Genomic DNA, 17950 nt, shown 5'->3' on the forward strand with positions numbered 1-17950 from the left:
ACAGATGTCGAACGTCAACCGGAATCCATGATGTACCGTTCCAGGAAATATTTCCACTTTCGGAACATGCACGGCAGTAAAAAGCCCAAAAGTTCCTACTGGAAGAAATTTCTGTTAGAAATAAGTTGTGCCTTTTGTCTCTCCTCATGTTGTCATATTTATTGTGTTTCTGTGTTATCCTGTGTACAATAAATTATTAAATAAATAAATAAAAGTTATGTAAAAAGAGCTTTATTACCTGAGACTTTAGGCAGATAGGATCACAAAGAACAAATTAAAAAAAAACAGCGGCCAGTTTTCTTATAATTAAAGAGTTTTATAACAGGAGCATTCCGTGCTTCGGAAGGTACGTTAAGCCGTTCGTCACTGTTACTACTTACTGATGTAAGTAAGTAGTCGTTACATGAGCCATGTCAGGGGCCTTTGGCGGCTCAATAGTAAACCTGACACCAGGGTTGATGAGGTTGGTACTCCACCTTACAACCCACACGATAAAAGAGAAGAAGACAGGAGCATTCCCACTTTGGGAACATTCCTATGGACGTCACATCACTGGCCGGAATTGTGTGTAGTTACAGCAGTAACACTATAAATTACGTATAGTTATGCGGGTGGGGTATTGCCCTAATATTATGGGATTTCAATTAGTTATAAATTGTAGGGTCGCGGTTACAAGTTACCACTAGCGAGGGATACTTTTATTTATTTAAAGAAAAGAAAGAAAGAAACATTACATTACTACTTACTGATGTAAGTGAGTAGTCGTTACATGAGCCATGTCAGGGGCCTTTGGCGGCTCAGTAATAACCCTGACACCAGGGTTGATGGGGTTGGTATTCCACCTCACAACCCATAAGAAGATGTACACCATGTCCATAATTTGTTAGTATAAAGCTTCTAATTAACTATATGCTATGTTGTTAGTGCCAAGACTTATAAGTACATTTTAAACAAAATGTTTTACGATCCTCACGATCCGGAGACCCCGGGTTCGAATCCCTGTGGGGACATATCACAAAAATCACTTTGTGATCCCTAGTTTGGTTAGGACATTACAGGCTGATCACCTGATTGTCCGAAAGTAAGATGATCCGTGCTTCGGAAGGCACGTTAAACCGTTGGTCCCGGTTACTACATTTTAAAAAAACAATGTTTTTGTGTTATCAGTCATTAGCCACGTCACTATTTATTAAAATCTACAAACACAGAGAACAATACACAATTATCTTTGACAATTCTTTATTTAAATAGAAAACCTCTTCCAAAGCATCACACCGAGGCAAAGTGCCCAAAAGACAGGCATAATTTTCCCTTTGGACAGCTAACCAAACCCTCCGCCATATTTGACTATGGTTCATTTATTTTATTGAGATCTGGGAATGTAAACACAAGTATAACACGCGCAACGTGATAAAATTTTGTCACAGTCATTTCATCGATTCTGACGATATAATTATGTCGTTTTGTCGATTGGTGCTAATATATGAACCCTAATAAGTCATGTCGTTCTATTAAAATACTAACAAAATCACGTGGCATGCATGTTAGGAAACAAAACGATCGTTTACAGGGCGCTTTAGGAAAAAAAAACAAAGTTATCGATTTCGACAAAATTTATTTAATCGATCGATAATTTTATCCCATTGCGCATGTTAGCCTTGCTAATTGCTGTCACATATCGTCTCCACGTAGGTGCTATTTTTAAAAATCGCCTTCTGTAATGTTATTTTCTTTAGAAAACCCTCGATTTCTTTCAATTTAATTAAACCACATTTTTTTACCGTGACTTATTGTAGATTTGCCGCAGATGGCATTAACTACTTGGCCGGACAAATGGGGAGACAACAGACCTGAGGGTGTCCAGTTAGGCGCGAACCTCAGCTCAGGGCGTCGTCTGAGAGGAAGAATATTTGAAAGAATTAATCGATTCTAGTGGGTTGATAGCGATAAGCGCTGAATGAGGGTTTTTATGCGTGGACTGAAACTTGCTTGTTTTGCTAACAAAACTCACATCAGAATGTGTTTTTTTAAAGTGTTTATTAAGTGATTTTTCACCATAAACTAAGATATCTATTATCAGGCGAGGTACCGTAGGTAACATCAACAGCACAACAAACAATAAAACAAGTTAAAATAAAATTCTATCCATTTATTAAAGACAGGCCGAACATTCACACACCTAGTCTTACATCAATATTTACATCATTTTAATAAAAAAAGTTCTACATCTAAACAGTTCTAAATGAAAAGGAATGTATTTTTCCAATAAATAATTACTTAAGTAAGTATTTAGAAATAAAAATCGTAATAAAACAATGGATATGTGAAATTCTCGTGCTATTAAAATTAAATCATTTACGGAATTATTTATTAAAATTATAGGTGGGTCTGATGTTATATAAACTATTTTATTTAAAAGTAACTTAAATTAAATTTTAGTAAACTTACGACTAGACAGGTACTGTACAGTAAATACTGTCATTGTTTCTACATTAAATTGCATTACATTAAATTATTCGGGTGATTCTACAAAGTCAAATTGTTCATTAATTAACTGTAGGCATAATTGTTATTTAAGTAAGTAATAATATTATGTCATTTCATAAGTTATGTAAGGACAGTAATTTATTATATAAAAAAAAAACCGTGATAGGGCTTGGACAACGCGTGACATAACTGTTTTGTAGTTAGGGTTCGATATGTTCGAATCCCGGCGAGGGCTCTAAACCATTGAATTCGACTATTAAATGAGTTTGAAATTACGTTTGAATTTTAATTGATATCACGTGGTTGGCAGGATTGTGCCCGGTTAATGGACATAGGTTCGCCCCCTAAAACAAGAGACTTTACAGAGCCGGCAGGGCTTGGGCGTAGGCAGATTTTACACACCTGCCTACTCCTTTGTGCTATATTATGTGAAGACTCTTTCATTTTAAATTTAATTAATAAACCTCACGAAGAGTGTGTCAGAGAAACTAACAAACAATTTAACTTTAGACACCCATTTTAACGCATAAAATGTGTCTAATAATACATCGAGTATAAGTAGAAACTCGTCTAGTTGTCTTCTAGAACGAAATGATTTATCACTGGTCTTCAAAGTAACTATCAATGGAAATTAAGTAGTTATGCATGTACACGTAAAAATAAAACCAGAGTCCTTTTAATACGGGTCATTTTTGTACAGAATTTGTGTCTATGTTACACAAATAAATACTTAAGGAAATCAAACACACTTGTAAATCCGTAATTGCTATTTTAGCTGCCTTGAATGAATAGCATAATAATTTAAGAGCACTTTTACAGTTTATGTATGCTTTAAACAACAAACTTTATATCTTGAATATCAGTGACTTTAAGATTTAAATATCAGTAGATTATTCTCAAAATAGCTCATTAGTTTCAGAGAAAAACCTGCACAATGACACCTTACAAACAAATCGTTTTTCTTCAGACTATCGGTAATTATTATTGCTCTCTTTAACACATTGACAGTCATGTTTAACACAGAAATGTTTTGACTTCCTTGTAAGTCCCGCATATTATTCAATTTCATTCATGTCATGTCATTTCAGTTTATTGAGTAAAACTGAATAAACAGATATTTTACTGAACCTTCAGCCTTGAAACAGGTGGACAGTAGCATTCATTAAACATACTGTAATGGAGGTACCTGGTGTTTCTTAGTGACCCATATATGGGTCACGGACGTATGGAGGTAGTCCGTCATGACCTGTATATGGATCACTGGACTGTCAACGTGTTAAAAAACACATTAATGGTATTAGCTCTCTTTAGAATACAGTTAGGCAAAAACGTGTGTCTTTCTTTTCCTATTTGAAATTACCCGTTTATAATATACCGTTACAATGTCATTGCATTAACGCCACTACTTAACTACATTATCTACATTTGAACAAATATCACTTTAAAAATATACTCGCCTTTCGTTAAAAAGCACCTATAACGGGTAGGTACTTAATGCAATTAGTGTCAGCTATACTAAACTACTTAAATAATTTACAAACATGTACCTTGCTGTTTGTACGGGTATAAGACCTAGTTTATAGAGACGCGGAATCGCGCGATAAATTCAAACATAGGGCGGTGTATGGAAGCGTTCACGGAGAAGCGTTGTCAAATGCGTTTTATTGATATCCAGTGACGCACGCACCATGTCTCCATAAACTTAAACGTTTTGCTCATATTATCAGTTTTATAAGTAACTTTGCAGCTGCAGTGTTTACCACACGATATTCATTCGGTATATATTTTTTCAATGTTGATCCTAATCTGAAGAACAGAGACTAAAGTACAACATTATACTAGCGTGTTAAAATAAACGTTACTATTATAATCTTTTTCTGATCTAAATACATATACGTACCAAACAAATTCGTTTCCACAGTTTAAAAAATGCTGGAGTAATTCAATCGTGTGTCCTACTATCATTGAAGCGTTGCAGACATTGGCTCCTAAAACTGGCACTTCCACTTAAAAGCAATTAGCTCACTAAGTTCATCAGTTCTGATTGTCCCCCCTGAGTCGCATCAGGTTGATTCCCTGAAACTCCGGAGTCTCCTCAGGGATGTTTCCCTGAGAAGATTAATTCTGAATCACTGTAAGCATCGCTTACACGTCCTGAGGCTAGGGTCGGAGGACGTGCGTCCTGCTCGAGAGTAGATGTCGAACTGACTGTTGGTTGTTGCCGTCGCTACTAGAGAGGTCACTGGTGCTGGCCACGGCTGGCTGCGAGAAGTTCTTCCGGAGGACGAGCACCTGCGAAAGAAAACCAGGTCATTACCATAGCATAAGCCATCTTAGCCTGGTGTGTAACGCGGTTTCCACAAGCGTTCTAGTTGTTATCTTACGACTATCGACGGCTTCTCGCGTCTTCCAAACTACGGATGCGTTTACTTTCTGAGAATTGGGTGATCAGCCTGTAATGTCTTGCAATCGTTGCAATATCCTAACCAAACTGGAGATCACAAAGTCATTTTATGCTATATCTGGGATGAGACCAACGCTCAACAACTGCACCATGAGGCCATGTCTTCCCAGTAGTTCCGAGCTTCTTAGTTTACTCACCGTGTATAAAACACTAAGGATTCCCGCGGAGGCTCCAACCAGGACGTCCCACCAATGGTGGCGGTGGTCAGTGACCCTGGTCAGCGAACATACCGCCGCGTAGATCAGACACACCGTCTGCACCAGGGGAATGACCAGCACTGACCGGTTCCGCCAGCTGAACGCGCGCCTCTGGAGGTACCACTAAAATTGGGGGGAAAATTCGATTATTGTTAAAAAATGCCCTTTTGAAGAGTGTAGTTTTGTTTGATGTTTTGATCTTAAGACAGTTTTCACTGTGACAGTTGGTCTAACAGAAAGCTCAAGGAGGTGTGGGTACTTAGTTCATCTTGCCATGGATGTACCTCTGCAGGTGTTTCCCCAGCGATACCCCTGGGCTGAGAATTACACATATCTGTGCACCGTCCCTCAGACACATTGTTTTGAATATTTTATCAGTTGAGAGCCTTTACCCCATTTGTTCAGCCAAGTAGTAAAGAAGTCAAGTAAAAAAGTATTGCACTATAAAGGATGGTGGTGTACTTACAGCGAGAAACAATCCGCAGTAGACGGAGAGCGACGCGTGTGCAGATGGGAAGCTGCGGCTGGAGTCGATCTGCAGGTAGCGGGATGATCGCGTGGACGTGCATGTGTAGCTACTGACGAACTCCGACCTGATAGGAGAGAAGCGTTATATCAGTTAGGGATATCTCAGAAAATATTGTATTGTCAGTATAATAACTCTAATATCAGAGTTGTTAAGGGCCTTGGCTCCAGTTCCGGAATTCAGAATTTGAATATTTTCACCCCTCTCGGGGAGTCCCCCGCTGACGTAACTATACCTGAAGTTCCTCTACATTACTACTATTCCAAACATCCGATAAAGAAAGAAGTAAAAAGTAAACTTAATGCTCGTTGAATAGGGTCTGGAATTGAACGTAGGTAGGTACAATTATATATTATTTTAGGATGTCTCAGAAAATACTGTATTGTCACTGCAATAGTTTTCCTTCAACACTGAGCACGTGATAATCATGTATTATCCAAACATGAATAGCATTTAAGTTAAAAAGACAAAAATAGATTTAAAAAGTTACAAAATATGGAATTGAATCTGAACCTGAATTGGACTTTCTGAGTTTGAATATTTGTATCATAGATAATTGATATCACGGTGATTTCCAGGATTTGTTGATTTCCGGTTAATGGCAATAGGCCCATCCTCTGTTACATGGGACTTAAACGTAGCTGGCGAGGAGTGGGCGCACTACACACCACTGCCTCGGAAGGTGTCTTCGGGGATACAGGGTATGTTATATTGTTATTACCTCAATGGCTACTGATGATAACAGTAACTATAACACTTAGTACGAGAGTCATGTCAGGGGCCTTTGGCGGCTCAATAGTAACCCTGACACTAGGGTTGACGAGGTTGGTAATCCACCTCACAACCCACACGATAGAAGAAGAAGTACGAGAGCGGACAGTCAACTACCAGGATGGGACCAGATTATAGTTGTCACTGTTTGAATAGGTTTTCGAAGAAAATTGGGTTGCCTCAACACTAACACACTAACTTACCCGTTACAAGTTTTAGCTTTATCCGGTTCGCAGAGATCAAAGAATGTCGGTCTAGGAGAGCCCACTACGCACTTGACCACTTCAAGAATCGTCAGATTGACCACAGCACCGTAGATATAGTCTCTGTATATCAGTGCCGCGATCTTTAAGCTGGAGCATATCTTGTTTTTCTTCAACGTGTATTCATCATCTCGATGGAGAGTCGCCTCAACTGCCCATATCTGTTGAGAATAACGAGCATAAGCTTATAGAGGTCTTTTGGTTATGAACGAAAGAGAAAGGCCACATGGTTATTGCGGCTCCGTTGCGTCGTCGCAAAGCATAACGTATATTTAACGGAGATTTATATGAGGGACTACAGATTACAGAGTGTCAGTGCTCAGGCGTCGCAATCGCGTCGTATGGAGTCGCTTTTAACACCTGGATACCTTATTATAATAGTTAAACAAAAGAGATATCTAGTAATTCTTTTCAAAAATTGGACATGGAGTGTTTTCATACTCATGTAATGTACATTTGTTGGGCTGGAAATTAAATATTGACCACTTTCTTGACAATTCTCCATCTATCCCTAGAAATATATTTTCTCAAGAGCTAAAGTCTACTTACGATAACAATGGGGATGACAACAGTGATTGCTGCGACGAGGGAGATAGAGAATGTGTCGCCCACGTGAGGGAAAGAGAGGGCTGGATCGTTGCAGGTGAAACCGCTTCGACGGCTCGGTAGCGCTCCTACCTCTAGCAGGATGCATACTGCCGCAACTGTTGACAAAAATATTCAATAAAGTCTCTGCTTGAGAAGAGATGCGTAGAGTGGTCGGTGACGTGTTGTTGACAATTTCAGTCAACAAGTATGCCAACTTTATTGTCGGTCGGTCGACTGGAAGTACGTTCCTATATATGCCCTCGCGGCACGACAACCGCGCGAACTGTATCAAGGGCTTCCACCAATAGCCTTTCGACGTTTATCGACGTAGATAGCATTCGATATGTGATAAAGTCACATAAACTCTTTATTTTTCACTTTCCTTCCACCGACTGTAATTGGAATACCATTGTATTTAAGTCTATAAATTATGTAATACAAACTGGATTAAAAGAAAAGAAAGGAAAACATGAAACAGTAGGACTAGGGCCCTGTGCTGGGAGGTTTTCTGGCCACGTCTTTCCCTCAGCGTTACAGATTCCGATGTGGTAGTAGTTTTACAGCTAGTTACATAATATGTAATTTAATTATGTTTGACGTTCAAAAAGCGCTAACTTTGTAAGCCAATTTTAAAAAATATTTTTTTTTTCTTTATTTTTTTTTTTCGCTGCGTCTATTGGTCGAAACCCTGGATATAATTCTGCTGTAAGCTGTCACTTATAGACGGCGGTACGGCTCGCCACCTATCTAACAGGAAGCTCAGGTGAAGCCTGGGTAACTCAGTTGTATAGGATAGGATACAAAGTATAGGCTGATGAATAGGTATACTTAGTATATGTAAACGGTGTTATGGTATATGTATACGATTTAGTATTATAATCAAGCTGAATATTTTTAAAACGTAAACCCTTTCTATAAGGCAAAGAGGATAATCTAAGTTTTCAAATAATTACGTACAGTTTGCGTTGAAAATGCAGAACAATAGTATTAGTCATATAATTAAGTGCCAATTGTATGACATTGCATGATTTTGCACCTGCCGTACCCACACCTCAAACCGCAAAATAAATGGAGCACTAAAGAGAGTTGCTCACCGCACAGTCGGATTACAGTCGTGATACAGTCACGATACAGTTGGAGTACAGTTGGGGTACAGTCGCAGCAGAGTTTTCAATTATGATCTTACGTGACTAAATCAGGATCAAGTTGGTATAGAAAGGGAGGGCAAAATATCCAGTGGATATTTTGGTGATTACCTACTTATTTAGAAATAAACTATTTTAGTGATTTTCTGGCAGCATAATCCCGCTTTAGTTTTTTAATTATTTAATGACAAAGACGTGAAAATATTAACAACTATCATTAAATACATGTTTTGTGCACATTAACGCAGAAAAAAATGGCCAGGAAAATCATAGAATAATCAAATTTCGAATAAAACCCCTTCACCCCTTTTCCACGCTTCTGCATTCTTGTAATGATATAATCTTCTTCTTACATTTTTATATCATATTATTTTTGATTTTTTACATATTTCCTCGCCTTATAAAGAAGCAAGAAAGAAATTGCTTTAAGCGATAAGGCCGCCATTTGTCATGGAACTAGTTAAGAGTCTTTTGCACATATTTCTATTTATTTTGGGACAATAAAGTATATTTGTATTTGTGATGACTAGATTATCTCTAAACCAATGAAAATTATAGCTTAACTGCTCTTCTTTCTCAAATCCGACATTCTCTCACCGCCCACGATTAGAAAGTCGATATAATTTCCACTATCTTCGAAAATTGATTACGCCTACGTCAGATGGTTAATCTTAAAAATGTTAATGTTAATAGTCCGTCACATGTTGTGAGCAATTTAGGACATAAAAGGGGACGATTGCATTAGATAAGATGTATTCCAAATTCGAAATTTAAATTTAAAAACGGATTACTTTATAGGCTGATTACCTGTCATCACACGGTTGGTTATTATTATTATATCAAGACAAAGAAGATGAGGAGTGGCTGTAAGTTGTTATTTAATCTTCTTATCGTGTGGGTTGTGAGGTGGAATACCAACCTCATCAACCCTGGTCTCAGGGTTATTACTGAGCCGCCAAAGGTCCCTGCCATGGCTCATGTAACGACTACGTGCTTACATCAGTAAGTAATAACCGGGACCAACGGCTAACGTGCCTTCCGAAGCACGGATCATCTTACTTTCGGACAATCAGGTGTCTGGTTCCTGTAATGTCCTAACCAAACTAGGAATCACAAAGTGATTTTTGTGATATGTCCCCACCGGGATTTGAACCCGGGGCCTCCGGATCATGAACCCAACGCTCAACCATTGGACCACGGAGGCCGTTGCTTAATGTTTTTTTTTATTGTAGTTTACCTTTTAACGTAATTTCGTAATTCACGTCGAGTCCTACTTACGGTCACGAGCATTAATATGTATACACTTTGGTACCATGTCACATTAACTTTTTTGACAAATTGAACTGTAAGTCTCACTAAATGTCTAATGTCTCAAATATGTTAGTGCGACAGAGTCCTAAAGTGGGTACATTATATTCGGGACTGTACATGTTTTATTTTGTTATTGTTACCTAGTTTATAAGAATGTATTGTTTTCTCGCCATACAACGTTTTAGGTAACTCTATTAATACCTTGTGCGGAAATAAATAAAATAAAAAAAAATGTGGCTCTCTGCACCCTGATAAGGATTGTGTTATGTAGGTAGTGTTGGTACTTATGGCAAAATACGGTCAGCCACAAATCTTCTGATTTTACTTACCCATTATACACCAATTTGAAAGGCCCTATTAAAAGAATAAATTAAAGTTTAATCTTGACACCTGATTAATAATTTATATTTCCTCTAATATTTGCATAGTGGAAATCTTAATCCCAACCATTTACCTAACACACACATACATGGGATACTATATACGTAGATAATTGGGTAGTCTACTAGCTTCAACATAAATTACGAAATTCTGACTACTAAATAAAGACAAATCTAAAACTAACAAAAAACATTTAATTTTTCCTATTTAATTTGCTTCTATGCTGTTCTGGGAGCAAATAAAAAACATAGAACACGACTAATGTTATGGGCGATAGGCTGATCCCTTATCACCATAAAGTTCTTCATATCCAGCTTACGACATTGTATCAACAGTGGCTGCAAGTTGTCTTTGATTACTTGTGGCTCTGTCCACCCCATTAGGGGTTACGGGCGTGAGTTTATGTATGTATGTATGTTTTCCTATTTAACTTATTCATGAATTTCAATCAAGAAAAACGTAATAATAAGTCCGACCTTCTATGACGTCACAGTGTGCTTTTTTTGCTTTTGAGGGGTTTGCTCTTGGCCCCAGACTTACCCGAAGGTATTGACGAGGCCTGAGATGGAGCTCGCTCTCCCAGAAGGTGCCTATTCACCCTGGCCTTGAAAGTACCCGGGTTATACGCGTTCAGAAATACAGAAGACGGCAGAGAGTTCAACTCCTTAGTAGTGCGCATAGTGATTTTTTTCATGTTTTGACGTTTAGTAAAAAGTAACTGATTTGACTAGGTCGAAACTAGCCTATTGATATCACGTGGTTTCCTGGATTTGTGTCCTGTTAGTGGCAATAGGCTCGCTCTCTGTTACATGGGACTTAAACATAGCTGGCCAGGAGTGCTGTATATATAGATAGATAGATAGATAAAATACTTAACTGTATAAGACTAAAAAAATAGCATGGAAAATGCTGCATCGACAAGAGCGTGGCTCTTAAATTGATGATGATGATAAGACTACTACTACTCGTACTTATATGTATAAGTACTAGACACCTCTACCTACCCTTTTCGGGTCTACAGACGTGATACTATGTTATGTGATGGTAGAAGGTACCAACTATCCGTTAACGATCGAGGGCAGAAGTAGGGCAGTACGCACAATTGCAAGTGCAAATGCACTCCTGCGCAGTTAAAGAGGGCACTGTTTAGTTGATAACATATGGCGAAACGTTGTGTTCCCAGACGCGGTTACTATGGCGTACCTATATTGGTTACTTCATGTTATGTCTGAAGGCTCCGAATGCCTGGTGTCATAGAAAAAAAAATAAAGAAAATATATTATCAACGTATAGAACGGACAATTGGAGATATCCTTAGTAAAGGTTCAGTAAGATCTACTCTGAACCGGCATGCGTGTATGAAACGATTGGTGAATGTGGAGGAAGCAAGAGAAGTATTCCATTGTCTCTGCTTACCCCGGTGGGAAATAGGCATGACTTTATGTATGTATGTATGCAGAACGGTCAATCTCCGCCCCACACCAATTCATATAGGCACCGAACTAGATTTATATACCTCTCGTTCTCACTTTAGTCGAATGGCTGCAAGCCTCTAAGGAGTAAAGGGGACAACGCGAGGAGTGTGTCTCGCTCGCACTTACCATCAGACAGCACACGGTAAGAACGAGATTTTTGTATGGAGTGTTCGTTCGTATATAAAAAGAAACCATATGGTCCTTTTGAAGTCCAAATTGTTTAATTATTCTACGTCCGGAAACCAGGACTGCAGGGAAATAGGTAAATATAAGCTGCTTTCCTTCGCGAGTTGAAGGTCAGATAGGCTGTCGCTTTTGTAAAAAAACGGACCTGTCAAACCTTCAGGTTAGGTTAGCGGAGGCCGTGAAAAACGGGATAACGCTAGGGAAATGACAATGCGTTTAATCATTTATTTATAGCTTTATCTAATGGTAAAGCTAAACTAAACTAGCTAATTTAGAGTAAGATTTATAATAATTACTTACAAGTTATTTAATAAGTGTAGGAACACATTCAATATCGGATTTTTATCATTTAGGTAATCATTAATCTTATGATAAGCTTTTTTACATAAAGTAAGCTTCACATGAGCTTTAAATTTACTTTCTGACTAATTTTAAATATTATCTGGTGTTTTATTGTAAAAAAGTATACATAACTCACATTGTATAACCACATTTACTACAATAAATTTTATTTCATTTAAAACTCCTAGTCAGAATGAATAGGGTCCGCGCGAGATATTCGACCGTGTGTGTATAGGAAATTGGTAGTTACTGGTGGCTTGGGTCGGCCTCTAGCCGCTATTATGGATCAGAAGGTATCATCGTTACCTACAATCCACAATGAGGCCGCGATCACACAGCGGCTAGTAGAAGCGGTGGAGCGACGTTATCAAACATATTGGAATGTAAGTATGGAAGCATTTGCGGCGACGCCGCGTCGCGTCCCGCGGCACATCAAGAAATAAAGAAACGTTTATTATTTACACCATAAACAAAACAGTTACAGAACAAAAATATGAAACAAAACAAAAAAATAATAAAATAAATCTAAAACAAATAAACAAAACTCAAAATAAAATAAATTATGTACAATTAACACTTAAAGTAAACTATATTAATTAAAAAGCCCGCCTCGAATCGTACCTATTTATTATATTATTATAATTATATTTTTATAATTTAATTTTACTATTTTATTGATTTTGGAATTTTAATTCTAATTTTATGATTGCTAATGTAAATATGGGTTACATGCCTGAAATAAAATGATTTTATTTATTTATTTATAAGAACGCAACAATAACACAAAGCTCTATATAAAAACATACTGAAAACTAGCTACATAAACATAGAGAGAGAAAGTACAGAATTTAATTAAGCAGTCACAGGTGATGGTGGCGGCCACGGAATAGAAGAAAGACGTTGGAAAGGCCCTAACGCGTATTTTGTATGAGACCCGCTATCGACGGTTCAACCCCACTCTCTTTTACTACTACTCCTGGAAACAGATAACTACGATACTCTGCTTCTTAAATTCCGGCCACTTTACTGTCAATGATATTTTATATAGTAGGCTACAATTTTATCATTACTTTTCGTAAGATACTGCATACAAAAGTATAATTTTGATACGTAAATAGCCGATCATACTATCGCTTTTAGCTATCCTTGATTTTTTGCCCTGCAGGTTATAATGCACAAGACGACCGTTTAATATACTATCGCGGAGCTCCGTGCGTCGTAAAGTTTGCGGACGAGTGAAGTGAAAAGTTGAAATTTGAACTATTTGCTCATACTTGTATGGCGCGCGTTTCGCGCTCACTTGGCGCTTCCAACCTCTTTCTTCCATTCCGTGGTGGCGACGTACACATACATACATACATAAACTCACGCCTATTTCCCACCGGGGTATGTAGAGACTATAGAACAGAGATTATATGTGTGTGGTGGCGACGTCCTTATAAAATATGAACTAAGTAAATTACTCAGCGTTCCATATTTGTTCGGTCAAATTTGTTCGGTAAATGCCACCTGAAGTAACTCTAAGAAAATTAGGTAAGTCACCCCAAAACCGCCCAAGTAGATCATTCGGTAAATGGTCACTTCAACTAACATGTTCTTAATAATATAATTAATATTAATCATTAATAATATTACTTAGACGATAAAAAAATAGAAATTAACATTTGCATGCTTGCTTGTTAGCTAATTAATATCTTATACTAATATCTGATTTTTTTTTATACCATGTATTGTATTCTCGCAAACAAACTCTAATCTTATCTTCAATTCAATTCAATTTTTTTTTTAATTTTTATTTTCTTTTTTTTTTCTTACCAAATGAATTATAAATGAACCGAAGTTTTATTTAATCAACATGAACCATCGAATCCGAATGGTTACATAACACTTCAGGGCTTTTGTGATAGAAGATTCAGTCAAAAAATGAAAGTTTTGAACGTGTGAAAATTTGAAGTTAACCTTCTAGTAATTAGCAATATGGTAGGGTCAGCGCGCATATACAGAGGTGTCCGTTTAAGGTGTTGGTCTGTTTTGATGCTAGGTTCAAACACACATAAAGGCACGCCAGTATCTCAGCAAGCCAGAATATAATTAACGAACTAATTTAAATACTTGCTTTGGCCGCGGCTTAGCTTGCGCTAAATTCGGGGTAACAAGGTTCCCTTTTCCTAATGTACTTACCAAAATTTTGCTCCTACCTTGGAAATTGAAGTAGTTGGGGTCAGATTTCCACAAAAAAATCATGCACAATTTTTTTGTTACTCACAAATAATCCGCTTACCATTTTTAGCTCTCTACCTTGTAAATTGCGGAATGCTTCATACTAACTTGCACCCCCGTATTTTAGGGCAGAGGGAGGGGCGGGGGGGGGGGGGGTAATAAAGAGACAAATATAGCCTATGACACTCTCCATCCTTTCAACTATCTTCACTTAAAAAATTAAGTCACTTCGTCACTCCGTTCGCAGACAGAAGACACACACACACACTTTCCGATTTATAATATTAATATAAGTAGTGGTAGTACCTAGCGGTTGTACAAAAGCCATGTCAGGGGCCTTTAGCGGCTCAATAATAACCCTGACGCCAGTATCGATGACAAAGACACACGATACAAAAGAAGATAGGTGGTACAAAAGGCGTGCTTATCTAAGGCAATCTCCTCTAGACAACCTTTAGGTAAAGGATTTAGAAAGGAGTAATCAATGAAACGACCGTAATCTTATTAGGGGACGGTCTAACACTGTTTTTGACCATGTTCCCATCGGGAATCGAAATAGGAACTTCAGTCAGTAGCCAAACACAATGAACGCCAAACCAGGTAGATATTCCCACTAGCGATTGTAATATAATGAATTATAATTTTAATTTAAAGACTCCGGTTTAGTAAGATCTACTCTGAACCGGCGTGCGTGTATGAAACGATTGATTAATGTGAAGGAAGCAAGAGAAGTACGTTAGGATCGAAGCAAATGGAATTCCATAGTCTCTGCTTACCCCGGTGGGAAATAGGCGTGAGTTTAAGTATGTATGTGTAATTTAATGAATCATTATGAACATATATTATATACTATCTGCTTATGCAATAGGGTAATAACTAATAAATATTCGTATCCGAGAGAATATTTCTTAACTAGCATAGGTTAGTCGTGAATCGCCCCAGGGTAAACGTGTTTAAAGGCTCCCACAACACACACTTTCAATATCTTTTCGTCTTAAGTACAAGCATTCCCAAAGCCTGTTATTATCCTTAATTTACTGCATGTAAATGTCTGTATGCTATGCATAATGTTAGGCAAAATGCGAATTTTACGTCTCAAATATTACAAGCCGAATTCTTGACTTAATTTAGACTTGTGAATAAATATTTTCGTATCAAAAACACATGTTTTAGATGATGTATAGGTAATTTTAGGTCTAGTGGTTAGAATATTGGGCTTACGATCTGGAGGGCTTTGTTTGGTTAGGACATTGCAGGCTGAATCACCTGATTGTCCGAAAAGTAAGATGATGAAAAGGAAGACTAGCCCAAATGCTTCCCTCCACTGATCTGCAGTGAAGCAGCGTGGTGAATATGCTCCATACACCTCCGGTTGATTGAGGGGAGGTCTGTGCGCAGCAGTGGGACGTCTAATAGACTATTTATGTTATGTTTTATATGATATGAAGAGTAAGTTCAACATACCCCTAGCATTATCCCGTTTTTCACAGGGTCCACTTATCTAACCTGTAGATTTGACAGGTATTGTTTTTTTACAGAAGAGACTGCCTGTCTGACCTTCCAACCCGCGATGGGAAAACCAGCCCAATACAGGTTAGGTCACATACCTCCGAAAATGCATTTCTCGGGAATGTGGGTTTCCTCATGAACAACAGAACAATACGTACGTACGAACATTTCGATATGAACAGTAAATTGACAGGGATTATTAACTCATCGGCAGAAGAGACTATATTTATTTATTTATTTAATATTTGGGAGACCAACAGCTCTTAACAACCATAAAGCGAAGTAAATTGTCCCTTAGGAATAAGGTGAAAATCTACACGACTTGCATCCGTCCGATCATGACCTATGCAGGGGTAGTTTTCGCTCACGCGAGTCCCTCTCAAATTCACCGTCTACAGGTAATACAAAATCGTTTCATGCGGAAAGCCACGGGAGCTCCGTGGTTCCTTCGCAATGAAAATCTGCACATTGCCCAATGGCTCAAATTAGCTTCCAAACGTTTTTTCGATTCTGCTCCGCACCACTCAAATCCCCTGGTAGTTGCGGCTTCCGAGTACATTCCGCTTAGGGACGGTACTGAAAAGTATCGGCGCCCGAAGGACGTAATATACGATCCCGACGACCCGATTACTCTAGCCATAGAGGCAGCCAATCAGCTCGCGACACCAAACACTTCAGAGCCCCGATACCGACCCCGCCGGCGTGGTCGACGATTTCCCTCATTCAGCGCTTATCGCTATCGACCCACTAGGGTCGATTAATTCTTTCAAATATTTTTCCTTGCAGACGACGCCCTGAGCCGAGGTTCGCGCCCAACTGGGCACCCTCAGGCCTGTTGTCTTAAACGTTGTACCGGGTGAGAGCCTTCCGCGCTCCCCATTTGTCCGGCCAAGTAGTTAATGCCATCTGCGGCAAATCTACAATAAGTCACGTCAAAAAAAAAAATCTTAACAACCATAGCAAAAATATCATACTTAAAAACTAAGCCAATAACAGGTTTCCACTTATATAAAACGGTATAAAAATATTAAAACTTAAAACTTAACACCACATAATAGTCAAATTACATCGATTCGCCGTAAATCGATTGTTTTCGTTCAGAACATGATAGGTATTGTATTCTAAGTATTGTGCAATTTGATAACTTGATCTCAAATTCAATTTGATAACATAGGCACAGTTTGATTTGATACCACGTTCATATTTAACCGACTTCAAAAAAGGAGGTTATTGAAGTACCTACCTAATTAATAAACAACTCCACTCTATATTATAAGTCAAGTATAACACTGAGATACAGGTCTCCTAGTTCAGGTAACAGCCTCCGTGGTCTAGTGGTTAGAGCGTTAGGCTCAAGATCTGGAGGTCCGGGTTCGATTCCCGATGGGGACATTGTCGAAATCACTTTGTGAGACTGTCCTTTGTTTGGTAAGGGCTTTTCAGGCTTGAATCACCTGATTGTCCGAAAAAGTAAGATGATTCCGTGCTTCGGAAGGCACGTTAAGCCGTTGGTCCCGGCAATAGCCGCATCGGCTAATAAGCCGTAAAAACACCTCCACCAACCCGCAGTGGAGCAGCGTGGTGGAGTATGCTCCATACCCCCTCCGGTTGATTGAGGGGAGGCCTGTGCCCAGCAGTGGGACGTATATAGGCAGTTAATGTAGTTCAGGTAGCAGGGTTATACTTCTGTAGCATTTGTGTGTCCTAGCTGTAGTACCCAATGTTGTGTCGATCTTTTTCTATGACAATAAACAATTATTTTATTTTTTATTTTTATTTTATTTTAACATAAGCTCACGAATATATCCCAACTGGGGTAGTCAGAGGTACATCCATCACAAGATGAACTCAGTACCGACACCTCACCGAGCTTTCTGTTAGACCGACGTGATAGGTGATGAAACGGTGGGTGACCTTGGTAACGTCTATTGACGTTAGAAACATAACGTTACATTAGGCATGATCTTCTTCTTCTATCGTGTGGGTTGTGAGGTGGATTACCAATCCCATCAACCCTGGTGTCAGGGTTACTATTGAGCCGCCAAAGGCCCCTGACATGGCTCATGTAACGACAACTTACTTACA

The 17950-nt window shown here is 38.5% G+C and overlaps 1 protein-coding gene across 2 annotated transcripts in view; it reads right to left on the reverse strand.

Annotated features, from left to right (window-relative positions):
- Positions 1 to 2134: 2134 nt before the first annotated feature.
- Positions 2135 to 17950, reverse strand: part of LOC126374192 (phospholipid phosphatase 2-like) — a 79421-nt gene continuing 63605 nt past the window's right edge. For both annotated transcript variants that reach the window (XM_050020691.1, XM_050020692.1), the window contains exons 3-7: positions 7258 to 7412; positions 6649 to 6869; positions 5615 to 5741; positions 5089 to 5271; positions 2135 to 4779 (exon numbers count right to left, since the gene is read on the reverse strand). In XM_050020691.1, coding sequence (XP_049876648.1) covers positions 4648 to 4779; positions 5089 to 5271; positions 5615 to 5741; positions 6649 to 6869; positions 7258 to 7412 — 818 coding nt within the window. In that variant the 3' untranslated portion in view covers positions 2135 to 4647. The remainder of the gene's footprint in view (positions 4780 to 5088; positions 5272 to 5614; positions 5742 to 6648; positions 6870 to 7257; positions 7413 to 17950) is intronic.

Source organism: Pectinophora gossypiella, chromosome 17 (assembly GCF_024362695.1).
Source record: "Pectinophora gossypiella chromosome 17, ilPecGoss1.1, whole genome shotgun sequence".
Classification (NCBI taxonomy): domain Eukaryota; kingdom Metazoa; phylum Arthropoda; class Insecta; order Lepidoptera; family Gelechiidae; genus Pectinophora; species Pectinophora gossypiella.